Raw genomic sequence first — 20,220 nt, forward strand, 5'->3', positions numbered from 1 at the left:
GTCTGAACATATTTTGTGTTGTTGACGTTATGCGTCATCGACAGCCTTTGAACCTTTTCGGCTTTCTGTTTTTATCCTAAGTTTTGTTATGTAATGAGCGTGATAAATGTGGGAAGTAAAGGTGGTCGAACTAAACATAACTAGTGTTGCCATGAGTTGAGGGCAGCAAGTCAGATGAACTTACCATTTCGCGGTAATTTAATATTGGTATTTTTTAAAAAAAGCACGATAAAAAACGTGGACTTTAGAGCATTCTATTAAATGCTACTTAAGTTTAAAATAATTACAATCTACATACTTCATAATAAATATTTTTAGATGAATTATAAAAATTCCTGTGCGTATACAGCCTACACACATTACATTTAATTATCCTAAGTTAATTTGCACTCTCTAAATATTTAATACATAACAGTATTAACAAATATCATGCAAATATATATTTGTGACTTTTTTTCCTGTGACTTTTTTTCCTGTGACTTTATTTCCTGTGACTTTTTTTCTGTGTTTTTTTTTCCTGTGTTTTTTTTTTCCTGTGACTTTTTTTCCTACAATCTCAAAGCCAAGGTTACATTGATTCAAAAGACAAGTTATATGCCCAAATTATATACTTTCAAAGCCCTAGTTAGATAGTTTCAAAGCCTAAGTTACACATAGATACAGGCTCATAGGTCAAGGGTTGAACGTCGGCTCTAAAATCTAATCACGTCTAACCAGTTTTGAGCGTTAAGACAAAACGTCCATAAATTTTTTAAAATTATTTTAGAATTCCAATTTAAAACTTCGCCCTAAAAACGTGTTTTAAAAAGACTAGGTCACGCTCCACTGACGAATCAGCTGATCCTACAGGAGACCAGATTAAGGGAGATTTATTGTGACGTGTCTTGTTAATTGTCCCTAGGGTCCGATAACTCTAAACAAATTTATCTGCCGTAGATTAATGCCTTTAGATAAACTGATTACATTACGTCATCGGCTTAGTTTAAACCAATTACTTTTGTGTGCAATAAAAACAAATGTGTTTGTGCGTTTATAAGTCTGTGTGTGTGTTTGTCTTTTTAAGTAGGCCTACGTATGTATTGTAAGTTTAATTAAGTGTCAAAAGAAAAAAAAAACGTATTATAAAATATGACAACTATTCTCTGGTATTTCTGTATTTCTTTAGATGCGTTTCGTTATTTATCTGTTTGTGTTTGAAGTTAATTTGTTTTCTTAATTAAAAACTAGCACATCGAGAAATTTTTTTTTTATTAGAAGCCTGTTTTCATTTTTAATGCAAAAATGCAAAATTAATTTAACAGATCAATTTGACATTGGAGAATAACAATGTTCTTTTTGGTTTTTTTTTTTTTGCTTATCTTTTTGCTTATCTGAATAACAGTCGGTGCCGCAATCATTATACCCATAAAACTCCTTTGATATATTGTAAACGTAAGCCTCAACACAAAGTAGCAATTCACACATCTTAAAGCTAGTATTCACAGCCAATATATCAGGCAATTGCATCACCAAGAAGTGAAAAGTCACGTTACTAATTATAGCCAACTTGAGTAACAGTAGCCTCCCCTGTTCATTGTCGGCCGTGTTTTCTACTAGAATCTAGTACGAAAAACTCAAGCGCTTTCACCGCGCAAAGTTGCGTAACTCGCGGTCAGTCTAGGATTGTCGTTCTTTGATGCTGTCGGCGACCCCCAGGACAGAGGAGTGATCTCGAGGGATATTTTTGAATCGACGGCTGCTTAGGATTCAATGGGAGAAGCATTTGCACGCATTTCTTGTCTGGCAATGATTGCCGCGCCACTATTGAAGTGGGAACTTGCATGAGCTCAATGTGATAGATTTACATGGGCGCGTCATAGCTCCCAGCCACCACCACCTTAGTCTTGGTGCGTGCGGGGGAGTATACTCAGCCATATATATATATATATATATATATATATATATATATATATATATATATATATATATATATATATATATATATATATATATATATATATATATATATATATATATATATATATATATATATATATATATCAGTGGCGTAGCGAGGTCGGGTGTCACCCGGTGCGGCACTTAATGGTGTTACCCCCCCCCCCCCCCCAGAGGCGTTGCGACCCTTCCCAGGGACGAACTTTCAGGTTTTCGATTTGCACCCCCCCCCCCCCTCAAACTTTCGATTTGCACCCCCCCTCAAGTTTTTCTATATATATTTTGCTATTTTTTGCCTTGGTGTCACCCCCCTAAATGGTGTCACCCGGTGCGGTCCGCACCCCCCGCCCCCCTCGCTACGCCCCTGATATATATATATATATATGTATATATATATGTATATATATATATATGTGTGTGTGTGTGCGTGTATGAGTTTCTTTATGAGTGTGTGTGTATGTCTTATATCTATGCCGACACTTGGTATTCAGTTTATAACTACACTTTTGTGAAAGATTGCATAGTTAGGAAAAATTAAAACTAACAAAGCAAAGTCTAATCATAATGACGTGTTAAGGGAATATTGAATCTCAATGGCATTGACACTCTCACATATAACTCAGAGACATCAAGATATACTGACACAACAAGATCTACTGACATATTGAGATCAACTGACATATCAAGATCTGCTGACACATTAAGATCTACTCTAATGACACACTGAGATCTACTGACACATTGAGATCTACTGACATATTGAGATCTACTGACACATTGACTGACATATTGAGAACTAGTGACACATTAAGATATACTGACACATTGAGATCTACTGACACATTGAGATCTACTGACACATTGAGATCTACTTACACACCACTATCTACTGACACATTGAGATCTACTGACACATCACTATCTACTTACACATTGAGATCTACTGACATATTGAGATCTACTGACACATCACTATCTACTGACACATTGAGATCTACTGATACGTTGAGATCTACTGACACATTGAGATCTACTGACATATTGAGATCTACTGACACATTGAGATCTACTAATAATTTATATAACATTTATAAAACAAGCCCCCCCCCTCCTCCCCCTTCTCCAAACACTCACACACATGGTAGCTACTATAAAACACGGGGGTTTTGCAAATAAATTATAGACATCACATTTTCTGTGGGAATCACAGTTGTATAGGCCTAAAGCCTAAATCGTGTTCAAAAGAAATAAAAATTGAACGCTGAAGTATTTGCACTTGTATCTATATTGTCCAGCCGTTCCAACTGGCAATAGAAAAGACTAAAAATAAGATAAAAGTAAGTGTGACGTCACACTTTCTGAACCCCCTCCTCCTCATCGCACATCGTCACAAAATTACTCCCCCCCCCCTCAAAACTACGAGTGTGACGTCATTTATGGAAAAAACCCCATTATTTCTACAAAGTAAGCCTATGCATGACAGTTACAAATTAAAAGAAGTACGTTTGCAAATCATTACGTAATAGTAGTAACTAATAATTTAGTCATCAAAATCAGCCTGATTATTAAAAGAAAAAATGCTTAGGTTTTTTCAAGATTCTCATCTTCATCCACCGCCATTCCACCCCTACACAACGAGGCCCTAAATGTGCTTGATGATATATATACAGAATGATAACAATATATAAAATAAATAATTTTTTATGCAACTGAACTTAAGTTTAGTAGGCCCAAATTTTAAGGCATTTAGTAGTATTAATGGTAGCCTAAGCTTACCGTCAATTTAACTAAGTATAGTCTTTATTTTGTAATAGTCTACTAGTCTAAATGAAAGGAATACTTTTTTAAATAGGTAATTTCGCTTTAGAATCTACGTACGAAATTTACAAATTTAAAAAATGTAGATCTAAAAATTTTATTTTCTAAAACGCCTTGTTGGATAAATGTTGTAAGGAATTTGAAAGAGTTTTGTTTTCGTGGAAAAAAGTAGCATTTTTTAAAAATAAGAGGGGAAATAATAACTTGAAATAGGGTGGAGTCGAATTTATTTAATAACAATTTGTTTTATTGTCTCCTTTAATGATTTTACGTATTGTTTTTAATTTTAATTAAATTTTGTGGTCTCCAAGACTAATGACGCAAATTTTCAACTCACAAAGCACGGAAAAATCTATTCACGTGAACTAATTGATGTTTCTAGGAGCGACTGAATTCTGATTGGTTGTTTTGAGCGGAGCGGGTCATTTGACTGGCTGCCTCGTTTCGACTATAAACAGAGGCAAATTCAGTCCATAGAGAGATCTATTATTTTCACTTCTTTCTCTGAACACGAACCGTAAGTATAAAGCCAATGTCTTCCAGGTTGTGTTCAGTCGTGTCGCAAGCGTGAATAGGAGTTGGATTATACATTTCTTGAAGATAAACCTATTCGTTTCTAGTATGTTCATTGCAATAAGTTTTAAACACAGTTCAGTCGTGTGGAGTAGTTGAGTTTTCTTTATACTGGGACCTTAAAGTTTCTCTAGACAACACATCCGTCGCGTTGAGTCTTATCCTTAGTTTATAGTTTATTAGTTTAATGTAAAGACTAGAGAAAGGTCGTTAATTGCCACTTGTATCAGATCTAGAATCTAGTAGGTATTACTGGCGATTGGATCTAGAATCTAGATCTAGATTCATTTAAAAAATAACCCTGGATATTTTATTAAATCTTTGTTGCATTGTAAAGCAGTGAAAAGTAGCAGTTCGGCGCGTGTGTACTCTTTAACTCTGTAGTGAATCGTGATCTAGATTCTAGAAATGTAACAATCATTGTGTTAAAAGTAAAATTCTAAGTGTAGATCTAGATTTAGTAGTTTAGAGTATTAGATCTAGATTTTCTACCTGTGATCTTGGATCTTGATTTATCTAGATATGCTAATTCTAAAGAGCTAATGTAATGTAATTCAAAAGAGCCCAATGTAAAATAAGACTTGCCATGGCCTAAAATCAGCTGTCTGGAATCTATCAGTAAGATCATAATCCAGTCTAGATCGAGCCTTGCTAGAAAAACATAAGATAGATATATATTATGTAATATATGAATAATAGTCTTAGGCACTCTTATGCGATAAAATTATGCAAAGGCCTAATGCTTTCTATTCTGGATGAACTGGATCAGAATCAAAATGTTTTATTTCAATTTTAATGCTCCACACTATTCCAGACATTAAGCTGTTAGTGCCGCTACAATAACCTTATTACTTAGTAATTACTAATTAGGTTTTTAATTTGAAAGGATATTGCTTATGGCTAAAACTTAATAAATTAAATAGGCTACCAAAACTACTTTTAGATTTATATTGTATGATTTAGTTAAAAATGTATCTCTAGTTCAATAAGATCTATCATTTGGCCAAAATTAAACTTGTGTTTTAGTGAATTTGCAGGTCAGATTATTAGGCCTGACTTGTTAGTTGTTAGGAATTCAGTTATCAGCTGTAGCGTACATGCCAATTTGTATTACTAATAGTTGTGTAATAACTAGATATAAAGTATTACAGCTACTTTTTCAAAGTTGCATGTTGCAGCTCTAGTTCTCTGCTGTAATTGTCAATCTAGCTTGTATGTACATATAAAATGTGATGCATTTGTGAATTAATATAAAGTGTAATGATCATGATGGGTTAAACAGATGTATGTTCATTAAATATTTTAATCTTCATTCTTACCCATATTTGTGAAGTGATTTGTTGCTGGAAGTAGCTGCACATCCAATGGCACATTTTTCTAAAACCAATGACCTGTTCCAATTTCAGTAAGACTTCTGAGTTATCAAAGAAAAGAAAATGTCTCTACCACTCAGGAGCAACACATTGAGAGATATAAACTTGAAAGAGAATCAGGCTCGTCCAAAACCATTGCAGAACCAGAGGACAGCAAACACAAGGCGGCCTGCACTGGGTAATGTGACAAATCAAGTGAGGAGACAACCACAGCGTATTGCCAAAGACAAGGTATATATTATTTCCGGGAGAATCTGTACACTGGTGTCCAATAATGGAATCTTCTTTTAAAAGGGGTGTTAGGTTAATGGTAGTTAATTAACTACACATATGGCTGGCTAGTGTCAATGCTAACCCTGTCCCTAACCCCAACCCTGGTCCTACCATAAGCCTAACCCTAATTTCTAACCATAAAATTTGTGGAGATTACAATACTAACAGCCCAGCACACCTATTTTATGGAAGTCTATTATCAGACACCCGTATCTATAATTTCCTTTCAAGGGTTTTAATTGTGCTTGTCATGGATTAGCAAAATTAATGATGTAAATATAAAATCTTATAGCACACTGTTCTCCATGGGACAAAGCCAGGCTTTGGGGGTCAAGAGAATGCAGGACCATCAAATCCACAAAAATCATCTGGTTTCACGATATTTGAGGATGTAATACCACAGCCAACACGAGTGAGCAGTCAGAATCTTCAGGTCCATGAACCAATGCATGATCAGGAAAATTTAATCCCAGAACACAGCTTAGTACTGAGGGATATGGTCACTGGATTAAATAAAAATGGATCACATTTTCCTGCGTTGGCTCAGCGAAGCCTGGAAGTAACTGGTAAGTTTTTTTATATTGCGCGTTTACTGGTCTGAGCTCATAGCTATTGTTTTTTAAAGCATGGGTTCCCAAACCTTAAAGGCAACACCTTTTTAAGGATTGCCATAAAATAAGTTAATAATAGACTCAAGTACCCTTGATTGGGAAGGCTTGATCTTGGTAGTCCCAAAAAATTTCAATACATTGAAAGAAGTAAATACTAAACTAATCGTGAAATGATACCAGACTTGTATTTAGTTAATCGTTATAACATAACTATAGTTTTTAAATGAGCATTTGCACTTAAGACTCACATTCCAGGTTTAGCCATGTGCGCATCAAAAGTTTAGTAAAGCCTTTCCTTACGCCTTGTTCACTGTGCATTTGTTCTGGTAACCCTACAGCTTAGGAAAGAACTAAATTCAGTTGTTTCTTCTTGGTTCTTTATTGGATTTCGTCAACTTTATGTGCCATAAATGCAGTTGACTTAGATTTCAGCCTCATTGTCTTTCTGGATTTACTTCCATAGCCTTTATCCACCCAAGAACAAACTACATGGTGGCAATTTCTAAACTGCCCGGTGTTTTGAACTCCAGACATATTTTGGTTTAGAAACGAGCTATACTGACCCAACCATGAAGTTGATTGAATTTGGAGGATATATTACCATTATTCTTATGACATAGTGAAACTTTTAACTTAACTTACATGATAGTGAATTGAATTTTACTACATATTTAAGGATCCCCCATGCTGATTGATACTGTGAAGGATCGGGATACATCTGAAATCAAACAGGATGAGTTCGGATTGGAGCCTTACTTCAGTGATATTTACAACTATCTAAAAGCTGTTGAGGTAAACACTACATTTAACATATCTTTTTATAAACATTAATTGTTCTTCAGTAAATTAACACTTAATGTTTTTATATACAGCCTGCAAGTCGACCACAGAGGGATTACATGAATAGGCAAACAGACGTCTCTACATCAATGAGAAACATTTTAGTGGATTGGTTGGTTGAGGTATGTAATCTTAAGCATGGCTACCAAACTTGTGTGTTAACTGCCTATAAATAAAGCTCAATTTTATTTCTAATAAACTGTTTTTGTAAAAATTTGACCCAATCGTGTGGTCATAAAAACCTAATGAAATATTTCAAGGTTGGAGAGGAATACAAACTGCAGAGAGAGACTTTGTTTCTGGCCATCAACTACATTGACAGATTTCTTTCGTTGGTTGGAGTTCACAGACCTAAGCTCCAGCTAGTTGGGACAGCCAGCATGTTCATAGCCGCGTAAGCTTTGTTTGTGCTTTGTGTTAATAAACTAATTTGGTTATCTTAAAAGTTAAAACGTTGTAGCATGCACTTATGACAACCTAATACTCCTCAGAAAATACGAGGAAATCTATCCTCCTGATGTTGCCGAGTTCGTTTATATTACTGATGACACCTACACTCGTGCTCAGGTAAATAGTTGCACTATTCTGAACTCAGATCTACTAAAAATATTACAATGAGTGATGAAAGGGAGTGGTTGATTAGTGGATTAGAGCCATTCAGACGTAACTTTGTTAATAGAAGCATGGGGAAGTGATGGATCATAGTCTTTTAGGGGGGGGGGGTTAAATTGGAAAACATATCTTACCTCATTACCCTAGTACTAAGTTGTGTGAATGGGTACCAAACTTTTATATTAAGAATTCTTAACAATTGTTTCCTAATAAGCAGATAGTATTTTCAGACTTTAACTTAGACAATTTAAATATCTTTGTTCAGGTTCTGAAAATGGAAAGTGTTATCCTGAAGTTGCTGGACTTTAAGGTTGCTGTGCCAACCATCAACTGGTTTTGTGAAAGATTTCTCAGCCTAGTAGACATGCCAGACAAAGCAAAGTCTCTTGCATTTGTGAGTTTCTTGTATTGTTAACCTACTTAGTTTATAATCTTGTTGCTTGCTTGTCTTTAAATTAACTTTAAAATTTTCTCTTTAGTTCCTCACAGAGCTGTCCTTGATTGAAGTGGAAGAGTTTCTGGATTACCGTCCCAGCATGATCGCTGCATGTGCTATCATTCTTGCTCGCAGCACTCTCAAAATTGGAGAACCATGGGTGAGTTGTCTGCTGAAAAATTAGCCTAGTCGTCATTCGTTCTGTTTTTGTACCTTCTGTTCTATTATTATGCCATGAGTTTTTAAATACATAACATGCTACATGCTTTTGTTTCTTGGTAATTTATCGTGAATTTGTACCCTCAGCCTTCAAATATTGAAAAGCACAGTGGATACTCGTTGAATGACTTGAAAGACTGTGTACAGTGCTTGTTCAGACTTTACTCAAGGAAAGCAACCATGCCTCAGCAAGCTGTAATTGAGAAATACAAACATGAAAAGTGAGTTACCTACTTTTTTTCAAACCAATGAAACTTTGTTTTTAAGCACAAGTCCATTCACCCCTTTAGTATGAGCATCCTATTCAGTCTTGTTTTAAAACCCTATTTTGACCTTTTTATGTTTCCCATTTTAAAACGTAATGCATATTATATATTTTCTGGAAATCTACCTTTTGATCAAAACATCAAATTTTTGGCTGGACTAATTTTTCCAGTAGTCTGAAATAATCTGCCTCCAATTTTAGTTTTGCCAAAGGTGAACTATCTGGAAGGTATTTATGTTGGACTAGGGTTGGTGGAAAGTCTTGAATTTAGAAAAGTGTAATTTGGACTTACAAATGGACTGATAGACAAGTCATAAAGCTATTCAGAAGCTGCAGGCAGTCCTGAAAGAAATTTTTATTAGAGAGGGGTGTGATTTTTTTTTTTTTGTGGTTTAGCTGTTTTGATATTACTGACAATGTGGGTTGCTGGTGAAATTCTTAAAGCTCAATTATTTATGAACAGCCTATAGTATGTGAAATATATATACAACTACCAACCTGGCAGATTTTTATCTTTCAATTTTCCTTTTTTTCCCATTTTAGTAATTGGCTAGTAGTTTTACTTAAAAACATGGAATTTACATAAATCAAATGCAAATTGATTTGAAGGACCATTAATTTATAATTTTATGTAATAAAAGAAACTAATGTACAGAGAAATGCTGTTCTCATTATACTTTTCCTACAAAATTTGCTCAGTATGATTTGGTTACATGATCTATCAGGGCCTAGATCTGATGGTATTAAAACTTTATATTTAAAAAACCTGAAATGGTAAAAAATTTAACTCTTTGGACACTCAGAATACAACACTGTAGTTTGAAATATCTTCCTGTGTTGTGCATTATCTTTAAAGCTATTTGTTAGCAAATGTGTAATTGTTTGTTTTTTTTCTGTCTTAGGTTCCACTGTGTGTCACTTGTTGATCCTCCAGCAGTTTTGGCCATCCATTAACTGACATCTCCACAGTCTTGATAGTTACGGCACTGGTCTACAACTACAATCTAATTTTATAACCACATTAACTTGAGATTGTGTTCAGGTTTGTCTTCAGACATTCATTCATGTATTTTAAAACTTCAATGCATGGAACATTTTTTGGTGTACATTTTTTACTATCATAATCAAAATTAAGAAAATTAAAAAAAAAAGTTGGCATGTTGTGTACATACGTGCGTGCGGTTGGTTAATATGTAGATGTAGATCTGGATTGGATTTAAAGTGCAATATGTGATGAATTATTCGTGGTTTCTTTGTGTTCTCCTTGCGTCACTTAACTAGATGAGAGAACTTTTGCAGTGCTCGAAGTCTGGCTATATGCCTATAGGAAGAATAAATGTATGCCGTTTGAGAATTTTCAAATTTTTATCTAGATTTTTATTGCTATTTTTACCAAAAGCTCCATATTAAAAGTTTGTTGAAAGAGTATATCTGTGTGCAAGATAATGCAGTCTTTACCGACTCTTTTTTGGGGTCTACTTTACTGCGGTTGCTTGTCTTTCTTACTTGTTTTTTTACACACGGGCTAAGTATGTCCCCATTTTTTTTTTAATGTTAGTTTTAAACTAGTATAGCTTCTGTTATCATCTACTGTCACGGTTTTTAGTTTGCAGTGCAGTTGTTAGTATAGGAATAGTATTTCAAGGGCAGAGAAGCCAGGATTGACTTATCCCATCTTGTTGATTGAATGTACATTTTCTCTGTAAATAACTTGTGTAAAGAGACATTTCCGCTAACTAGCTGATTTTGTCAATATGCGTACTCAGGATCCATGCGATCAGTCTTAATTTTTTTAAACCCCATAAAATAGACATACTGAGCCCGTAGCACTAGTATATTTTTGCGAATAAATTATATCACTGTAACTTTGTAATTTTTATACAATTACAACTTTTTTTGTGAAATGCTTGTATCATTCAGCAAAGTTGCTGGATGTACCTGCTTCCTACTTTAATTCTTTTTATTAAATTTTTAAGAATACTAAGAAAGTTGTTTCTGTAATAATTCTTTCCATTTAGATTTTCCTGAAGTTAAAACTATTTCAGTTATTTTTTTAGAACAAAACTTGCAAATTGTGTTACTGTTGGTTAAAGTTTTACATGTTAATTACTTAAAATGCTTTTATTACCGGTACCTCATAATTTCTGGCAGCTTGCCTGTAAATGTTTGTCATTTTTTCCTGAATTTTTTTTTAACATTTTTAAACTTTCATTTTAGTTTACATTTTAATTTTTGTAACCTTAATTTTATCTTTAATGTAGATTTTTAATGCTGTTTATATTTCACTATCATTTTAATGAAAGCCCTTCATGAAAAGCAGGTAAGCAAGACAAGCTTACTCACCTGTGTAAATTACTGCAGCATTAATTAGCTTTATAAGCTAGCATTGTTGAATGTTAAACTTTTAGTTTCAGTTTTTTTTAATTTTAAAAGTTTGTTACATTTGCATTGTTTATACCAATTAGTGCCTTAACTATTGTTACTGTTATTCCTAGCCTTACCATACCATAGTGTTCAATACCATAGGCAGCCTTATTTGTATATGGTGAATCAGACAACCACAACTGTAACCAAAATGTGACACGACGACTTAACTAAACTCAAATGGCGTAACTACTTACTAGCAAGCCTTCATTCTCATCAAACTGATCTGCCTTTCTCTTTCTACCATTTCTATTCATTCTCTTCCTGTTTTTGTATGTTTATTCTATCCTTAAATCTACTGGTCAGTCATTCTTTTCTGTTTAACACAGCTCACTCAGAACATTCCTCTCATCCATTTCCTGTTTTCGTTTGTTCATTCTGTCTATCCTTTTATCTTTAAAAGAATGTGTTATCTCTATTCTTAACTATTGCAAATTAAATTATTTGTCTAGACTTTTCTGTCTATCCCTACTTTCTGAAGTTAAATTATCTAAAGTATTTATTTGGCTATTGTATCATAATTCATTAACTTGAAAGATGGATAATCACTAACAGTTGCATGCAGTTAAGATATTGCAGAAATCTTGATTGTTTTACCCAATGCATTTCTTTCTGTCACTGCAAGACTTGATTATCCAAGCAAATTGTACAGGTGCTCAGTTTGCTGTGTGTGGCTGTTCAAACCTGTGCCACACCACCCCAAAGTTGGCTCTGTACTTAATGCTAGTGTCACTTAATGCTAAATCGAACAAACTTAAATCCTGAACAAATTAGGGAGAGTAAAGGCAAGTTTGAGTGGCCATACATAGTCAGACATGAGTTAAAGAATTGTATAGACTATTCTACAGAGTGGACAGTCTGCAGTGTGGTGAGAAGTCTCTGGTTTTTGTAACCGTGTATAACCTTGTATGCCATTTAGTACAAAGATAAGTCCAGTATACTAATCTGCTTTCTTTAGATCTGTAACTTCAAGATCTGTAACTACTACTATTTCAGGTGCTAATTATATGCTCCCATAACTGCCTCATTAGATCTGACTTTGTTGTATAAATTTTTTTGCTTCACTTGTACTCCCAATCATTATCAAGCTATCTGCTGATCTACCACAACTTTTTGCCACATAACAGACTGTTCATCTCTTACAGTCTGATAAATGGCCTGATACCTAGTTCACGATGATGCACATTTTTTTTACAAACCTCACAAATTTTTTTTAATGAATTTATATTTATTTTAAAAGTTGTTTTTCAACTACAGCTAATTTAGCTGTTTTCCCCCCACCTGTTTGTTACTAAATTCTTTACGAATCTTTTAAAAGGCCATTTATTTGTCTAGTGACAAATATGATTGTTGATAGATTTTAGCCTCCGGCTAATATTGTTTGTCAATGATATTTCATAGAATATTATTTCAGATCTGTATAATTTTATCACTTTATTTTCTGAAGATGTATTCTATTGAAAGCATTGTACATTTTAAACTTTTGTACTAATAAAGATCAGTTGAATTTATTCAGTTTGTCATGACCTTATTTGCACTATGCATTCTACAAAAAACATTTAGCATATTCTTTTAACAGATATCCAATTTTAAGAGAAACATTTGTGAAACTGAATTTATAATTTAGACTTGTATTGCACCAAACTAGTATACTACAAATTACATTTGTCAGATTTAAGTTAAGGAAGCTTAGGCTAGTTTCTGTATCCAAATCTACAGCCCACAACAAATTAATATGGGCATGTTTTCTGTCGCCCAATTATTTGGATATACCAAAGATTGCTGTAGTATCTTTTAAATACTGCTTTGTATTCAAGGCTAGGGGAGATTAGGAAAAATTAGCAAAAGATCATCATTAAACATACTTCAATGAGTGCTGGAAGTCTGTATTAGAACTGAAAAGTTATCCTGATATAAGTAATACTTTTCCATTAGTACTTGCTAGTTACAGTAAATTAAAAACCCTTCAAACAACTTTGTCCAGGTCAAGTTGACCCAGTGTTGATACCAAATGAAACAATTTCACCAAACAATTTCTTACTTGGACTACATAGATCTTTACAATTTCTCTTCAAAAGCGTGGAATTAAACAGAAAAACACGTGAATAGTAGTGAAAAGGTTTATTTAACATAATTCAAGTTTGTTCACAACAAGGGTTGTAGCGTGACTTGAGATTCTTCTTCACTGCTTTCCCCATCTGAAAATAATATTGTACAAGTGCAGTTAGACATTACAAATACAAATACTAAATTAAAGCATTTCTTTCAAGGTCACAAAATACTACTTTTCACCCAGCTCACTTTAGTTAGTACCGAAAATGTATGAAAGGGGAAAAAAAAGATTGATGAAACAAAAACTACAGTGAGAAAAGGTGTGATAGTGAGCTATCTAAAACTAGTTAGTTTTTGTTGCATGACTTCTAATATTTAATATTTTTTTGTTCTTCATTATGATAAGCAATTGATTGTTACCAGTATTTGTGCTTGTCAGGAGTGAAAATATATGAAAAAATGAAAAAAAATCTTAACAGATAATCTAAAACAAAAGGCAATAAGATCTGCTGTTTCAATAGACTTAAAAATATACAATTACCATCTTCCATGGGCTCTTGTTTTGATTTGGTTAAAACTTTTTCCTTCCCTCGCAATGAAGGGGTGTCTGGCAACCATTTACTGGCTCCTCCTTCACCTATCATTCCTACACCTTTGGTCTGTTGGAAAAATTAAAGTTGAGCAATGTGCTATGATTATATCTTTCAATATTTCAAAAAAGAATAATTACAAAGGTTTGGAAATTTTTCAGTTTGTAATTTGTAAACCATTATCATTATCAACCTTAAAGAAAGTAAACGTAAAACTTACCAAAATATGGATATTACTGTGGATAGAAGTAACAAACAAACTTTATATTTTTTATTTGGTTGAAAACATAATTAACATAAAAATTATATTAAGCCAGCTGTTAGCTAAACTAGGTATTTTTATGACATATTCTACATAGTTATATGAAAATGTACATTCCAAAACAATTTTCTGAATTTTGTCCATTTTGTATTTCAAGGGACAATTATTAAATGCACATGTTCAATATGTTACTGGTACAGTGCAAAATATGCCATTCTATACAATATCTAGGCAAAGTACAGAATATATTTTATCAGGCACCTTGCCTAGACTTTATTGAATTCCAAACAGCTAAGTTTAGAAAGCTTATTCTAAAAAAAACAAACATAGCAATGCTCTAACAAGACCAAAAGTACTAAAATTATAGGTAGCTGCATAATTCTTTTAAAAATTTTTTACTAGCCAGAATTCACACCATATCAAAGCTTAATGCAACAGCATTTAAAGGGCTAAACATGCAGAAATTTCAATAAATCCCTAAATCTGAACCAACACACTAACCCTAAAGGGAAAGTGTCTAATAAAAGATATTGCATGCTTTTCTACAAACACCACTTTTCTTCAAATGCCAGAAATTCTCAGTTTGCTGGTTACAAATATTCTTGATAATTCACACTGTGCTACATTCTTTAACATGCTTAGATGGAAAACAATTGTATCAAACCAATTGTCTATTGTTACTTTTAAAAGCTGAATTTTACTACAATATTTTCCTTATAATCAATAGTTTTATTACTATTGGAGAATGCTACAAATACCTTTTGTCTTCAGTTTCCATGGTTGGCTCCCCTGAGCTACTGAGGTCACTGTCCGAAGTGCTTTCATCATCTGTGTCCATCTTTTCCTTTAAGGCTATCTCTTTCACTGGCTGTTGATTAGAAGTGACTTTCTGCCTTGACACCAGCTCAGCAAAACCATGTTTCTCACCCCTCAATCTAAACAAAACAGTCAGAAATAAAGCTTATCTACAATTAATGGTAATTCTATAAACTATCTACATACAACACACTTTAAAAAAGATTAACAAAGCTTAATAAACTTGACAATATGAACATTAATTACTGCAATAATTCCTTTATGCCAAGGTTTGGAAAAGGGACACTGTTTTTTTTTATTAATTATAAATTTTATATAACAGAAAGTGTAATGTGCTTGAAGGTGCTTAATGAACTTGCCTGGCTTCTTTATCATTCTCTAATGCCTTATGGATGAGCTCTGTTATTTTAGTGACTTCAGTCACTGCTATGCTGGTACATCGTAGAACCTGAATGCCCAAAATACAATAATGATCTTAACATGCAAACATAAAATGTAAATATCACACCAAACGGATACACCTAAAAATAAAAATTAATATTTTATACTGAACAATTTTAGCAAGTATTTTTTTAACATAAAACATTTTTTAAAAATATACAATTATTTTTGCCAGTAACATATCCCTGGAAAGTAGAAGATTCAGTCTTGAACTTTCTTGATTTTTGTGAAATAACATAACACTTCCCCCCCCCCCCCCACTTAAATTAATTAGAAGTTATGGTCTATACCTAATAATTGTGTAGTAGCATCATTCTCCTCATCCCCACAGTAACTAGAAGTTTAGCCCTGAACTAATTAGTCTTTGTAAAGTAATGACAAGTAAGCCCTAAACTCACTTGATCTCTTCGTGAAGACACATTCCCCTCCCCCTAAGGGACAACCATTAACTCCCTTGATCTTTAAGAATGAGTTATAACCCAAAACTTACCTGATCTTTGTGAAGTAACATATCCCCAGTAACCTGGAGTGTACAAATTTCTCTGTGTTTATTTATTCCTATGACCATCTTTCCCTCCATCACTTTCTCTTCTTTCTCTGAGGGATCCAGGAGCATGAATTTCCTGTAGTTATAAATTTTAAAAAATATAAGCAACCTTAAGACATTATACAACATGTAAGGTTTTTTAAATAATTTTTGTTAAATAAGAAAATAACAATCTTAGCCACACAACAACAAGGATGTTCAGTGCAGATCAATGTAGTGAAAGGGAGGTTACCCTTGAGAGAAAAATGTAAATGAAACTAGAAGTGGCATGTGGTGGATACTCAAAGGTACTGGATTCCTTTCTTCTAGTGAGTGCTGAAATTTAATTTAAAAAAAAAAACAACTTAAAAACAAAACTGAAGTACAACTCATAACTTAGTCTCTTTCATGCTTTGATTATATAACATTGCATGTTCAGCTTCAATAGAGAAAAATAATTCAATATTTTGCTTTGAACAAATAAACACAAGCTGAAGCACATTATATATAATATTCTGTCGTCAGAAAATTAATTAATTTATAATTACTTGATTAACATAAAGACGATAAAGCTGGATTTATTACAAAGGTAAAGAAAAAAAATACTAACTATTGTGATTTCTTCTCCATGCACACTAACATCTGGTCGCCTAGAATAAAAATGTACATAGAAGCGGAATTGTAAAGCTAATATTATCAAAGCTAAATACATAGTCATTCCATCTGCTCATATAATATAAAATATAATTATAATGGAAAACATTAGGTTTAAAAAACAACCTAAAACCTGCTAATGCAGATTTTTAAATTTATAAAATTACCTAAATTGTGCTAAGAAATATTAAATTTATAAAACTACCTAAAATGTGCTAATGCAGATATGGCAGCTATACTTGAACAGTCTAAAATGTTGCCCTCATGATTGAGTACATGAATGTCAACTCTAACATGCCATGCCTGGAAAAAAAAAAAATTTTTAAGTTAATTATATAGTTGTCTTTTATTTAAAAAGTTAATAATGTAGCCAATGTAGCTGCCCCCTCATTAAAAAATCAACTTCACACCAAAAAATCCTGAGAAAAAATCAAGTAACAGATTAATTCAAAACCTCAAGAAATTAACAAAATGAGAAAATAAATTTTCAAAATTAAAGATTTTTTAAAAATAATATTTTCAATTACTTGAGAAATACAGTGAGTTAAGCAGCATGTTATTGGTTTGTTTTACTTTAGTATATTGAGGTTTTCTGTTATAGGCATTATATTTTTTTTATATTAAGCATAAAGTAAATTATTTCTTTATTTTAAAACAACATAATCCAGATACATCTTTCACTCAGCTGTAACCCATACCTTAAACTGGTCTTAGGATTTTTTAAAAAGTTTTCCCGCTCCCCACAGAAAGCAATTAAACAAGGTCAATCTCACCTTCTCTCCAGACACTATACACAGAGACTCCAAATCCATGCATCGAGATTCTTTTAAACACCGTTCCATTAGCCGGGAGAGTTCCACACTTTCCTCTGATGGCCTATAAGAAACGAAAATTTATATACCAAATCCTTATCAAATATTTTATTTGGTTCATTTTTTTTTATATTTGGTATAACAGATTGGTAACAGTTCAGTAAGGCATATTTTAAATATAACAATTTTAACTGGATTATCTTCAAAACCAAAAACGATCCTTTATAAATTATAAGTTTGTAAATATTTTACCTTCCTGCCTCAAAAGCTGGACTGGCCATGGGAGATAGTTCAACATTGACAAATAAAACACCGTCATGTGGGCGGGTCTGTTTAGGCTGGCCCACTTCACAGGAGACTTGGGCTAAAACTCTGCAAAAAATGATGTTTCAACAATACATCACACAACAATATGTCACAGCTCAGTCAGAAAAATAATAATATAAAAAATTACTTAAAACTTTTTAAGAAAAAAGTACTTATAGAAATTTAAATAATGAAGTATTAGAAGAAAGATAATACTTAAAATTATGCACAAATATGAGCTATTTTAAAAACAAAACTGTTTTAAAATTAATATGTTTAGTGTCTACACCATCTAAAATAATGAGCAATAAAACGTTAAATTTCTACCAGACCTAGTTTTTCCCAGTTCCACATGACAACAGCCTAAACTCACACCAAAGGATATTCTGATGTCACGATAATCATAAGAATTCCTACCGTCTAATCTCTGGGGAAATTAAATTTCACATATTTTAAGATATAATACATCATTAACGTGCTAATTGCTAAAAAATTGATAAGTATGCTAATCTCTTAATAAATGGCCAAGCACTTAAGAAAATTCTTTTCTAATTATCTAAAATATACTTACGTCTGTTTAATATAATCTATGCATGCAATTTCTGATATATTGTAAATACTTAATATACTTACTCTTTTGAGGGCTATATTGTTTAAGATAAATTCCCTCTCACACTGTGAAAGAGGAGTCTCACGCATATTTATTTTGTTACAAGTCTTGAAGCTGAAAATAGAATAATAATGTATCAACAGGGTGAGATTGTTCTACATTTTCCCATCATAATTGTACATACCTCCACAGAAAAAGATGAAGTCACTTTTTTTTCATTTATTTACTAAGTTTCATGCTAATGTTTAACTATATTCATCTTTTTACAAAAAATGGGTTCTAAGTGTGAGTGGTATCCTAGCTAGGGAGCTTGGTTATGGTGAGCTTGGTTATGGTGCACTAAAAGGCTGGGGGAAGAAACTGTAGGGTATTCTATAAGAAATGCACCACAGCTACTGATTGAACTGAGTAGATTTCAGTAGATCTAACTATTCTTTACGTTTTACATTTATTGAATATAAAAATAACTTTTAAATAACAGATCTAGATCGAGGCCTACTGACTAATTAATTATCCTAGGAACTATGATTATCTTTTAGCTTACTTTAAAAGTAAGCTAAACCTAAAAGTAATACTTTTAACTACTTTTAAGAGTAAGTGGAAATTTGAGAGTTTACTAGATCTATGAACTGACTGGCTTTTTGTACTGATTGATTATGATTAGTGGTGGGGATAACTTTACTAAGTAAAAAATATTAAAATAAAACATGGACCATTCGGATTAACATAAATTTTAAATCAAATCATTCCCACTGCAACTGTCATGTCCATGTGTATGTAGTAAACTAGATGGTAGTATAATACTAAGTACTAGATCTAAGTAGTATGTGTAGTTGAAGTTGTAGTTGTAGTCATGTATTGCAGGTCGTATTTTGTATGTTGTCAATCAATTATTGAATTCATTCACCAATCTCATTTTATAAAATCTTAATTGTCACTAATTGTGTAGATCTATGTAATTTAACATAATATAGAATCTAATAGTTAATAGTTTAGTAACTTTACTTTGAAGGGCTATAGAATAGAATCTAGTTATACCACACACCTGTGTTGCGTCTACTTTCGTTTTAAATGTTGAATGATCAAATTATTGCCAGATCAAATTATAACATTTTTGCAATCGTATCATAAGATTTGTAAGTAGTCCACACAGGACTTAAAGTTATTAATTATGCCTTGTAAATACTTTTTTGTTTGTATTATCCGTTTCACTTATGTTTTTACCTATTCAGATTTGTTATTGTTTGATTGGATGTTTTGTCACTTTTAGTTTTTTCTTTAGGCCTACATTTTTTGCTAACTTTGGTTCCTATTTTTCATATAATAAATTTAAAATAAACCGGGAGTGATCTCCCCTAAACTTTCTCGAATATTCTTATATAAAATAACAGGGGATGGGAACTCGGGCTATAGACATGATTTTTAATCCATTTTAAATACTTAAAGTTTTAAAAATAGAATAAAATCTCGTAGACAAATTAATTGCACACCAAGTGAACGCCAAATAAAAAAGCGCATAATAGTGCGCAATATTATTAGTACTTTTAAAATTTACATTAGGTTTTTGAGAAATCGGAAGTAGCGTAAATTACTACTTCCAGTCAACGGAAATTACTCAAAATTTTACAGAAGGTAGAGAATTAGATCTTTTACTTACATGTGAAATTTCATTTATCTATCTGAAATAGTACTCAAGTTATAGGCTTTTGAGGGGTCGGCGTGGTCGAGTCGGTAAAGCTCATGGTTGCTAAACCGAAGAGTCTCGAGTTCGA

General features: G+C 32.8%; 2 protein-coding genes across 3 annotated transcripts; one reads left to right on the plus strand and one right to left on the minus strand.

Annotated features, from left to right (window-relative positions):
* Window positions 1-4,170: 4,170 nt before the first annotated feature.
* On the plus strand, window positions 4,171-10,943 carry LOC131942060 (G2/mitotic-specific cyclin-A). Of its 2 annotated transcripts, none has more exons than XM_059301749.1 (11): window positions 4,171-4,270; window positions 5,733-5,930; window positions 6,265-6,538; window positions 7,260-7,375; window positions 7,456-7,545; window positions 7,684-7,817; window positions 7,915-7,990; window positions 8,301-8,429; window positions 8,515-8,631; window positions 8,778-8,911; window positions 9,858-10,943. In XM_059301749.1, exons 2-11 carry the CDS (start codon window positions 5,763-5,765, stop codon window positions 9,907-9,909), a joined length of 1,290 nt encoding a protein of 429 aa, XP_059157732.1. In that variant the 5' UTR covers window positions 4,171-4,270; window positions 5,733-5,762; the 3' UTR covers window positions 9,910-10,943. The 2 variants fall into 2 exon arrangements, with proteins under 2 accessions (XP_059157732.1, XP_059157731.1); XM_059301748.1 differs by lacking the exon at window positions 4,171-4,270 and adding an exon at window positions 4,284-4,372.
* Window positions 10,944-13,485: 2,542 nt separating this feature from the next.
* LOC131942065 (exosome complex component RRP45) lies at window positions 13,486-18,584 on the minus strand. The gene is made up of 13 exons (XM_059301771.1): window positions 18,472-18,584; window positions 18,171-18,265; window positions 17,785-17,904; window positions 17,494-17,596; window positions 16,926-17,023; window positions 16,677-16,716; window positions 16,320-16,402; window positions 16,031-16,163; window positions 15,459-15,547; window positions 15,042-15,218; window positions 14,242-14,257; window positions 13,973-14,090; window positions 13,486-13,577 (listed from the first exon to the last, which is right to left on the minus strand). Exons 1-13 carry the CDS (start codon window positions 18,535-18,537, stop codon window positions 13,525-13,527), a joined length of 1,191 nt encoding a protein of 396 aa, XP_059157754.1. The 5' UTR covers window positions 18,538-18,584; the 3' UTR covers window positions 13,486-13,524.
* Between the last annotated feature and the right edge of the window lie 1,636 nt (window positions 18,585-20,220).

This window comes from Physella acuta, unplaced genomic scaffold, assembly GCF_028476545.2.
Source record: "Physella acuta isolate Inbredline_101_S28 unplaced genomic scaffold, ASM2847654v3 ptg000386l, whole genome shotgun sequence".
Lineage (NCBI taxonomy): Eukaryota > Metazoa > Mollusca > Gastropoda > Physidae > Physella > Physella acuta.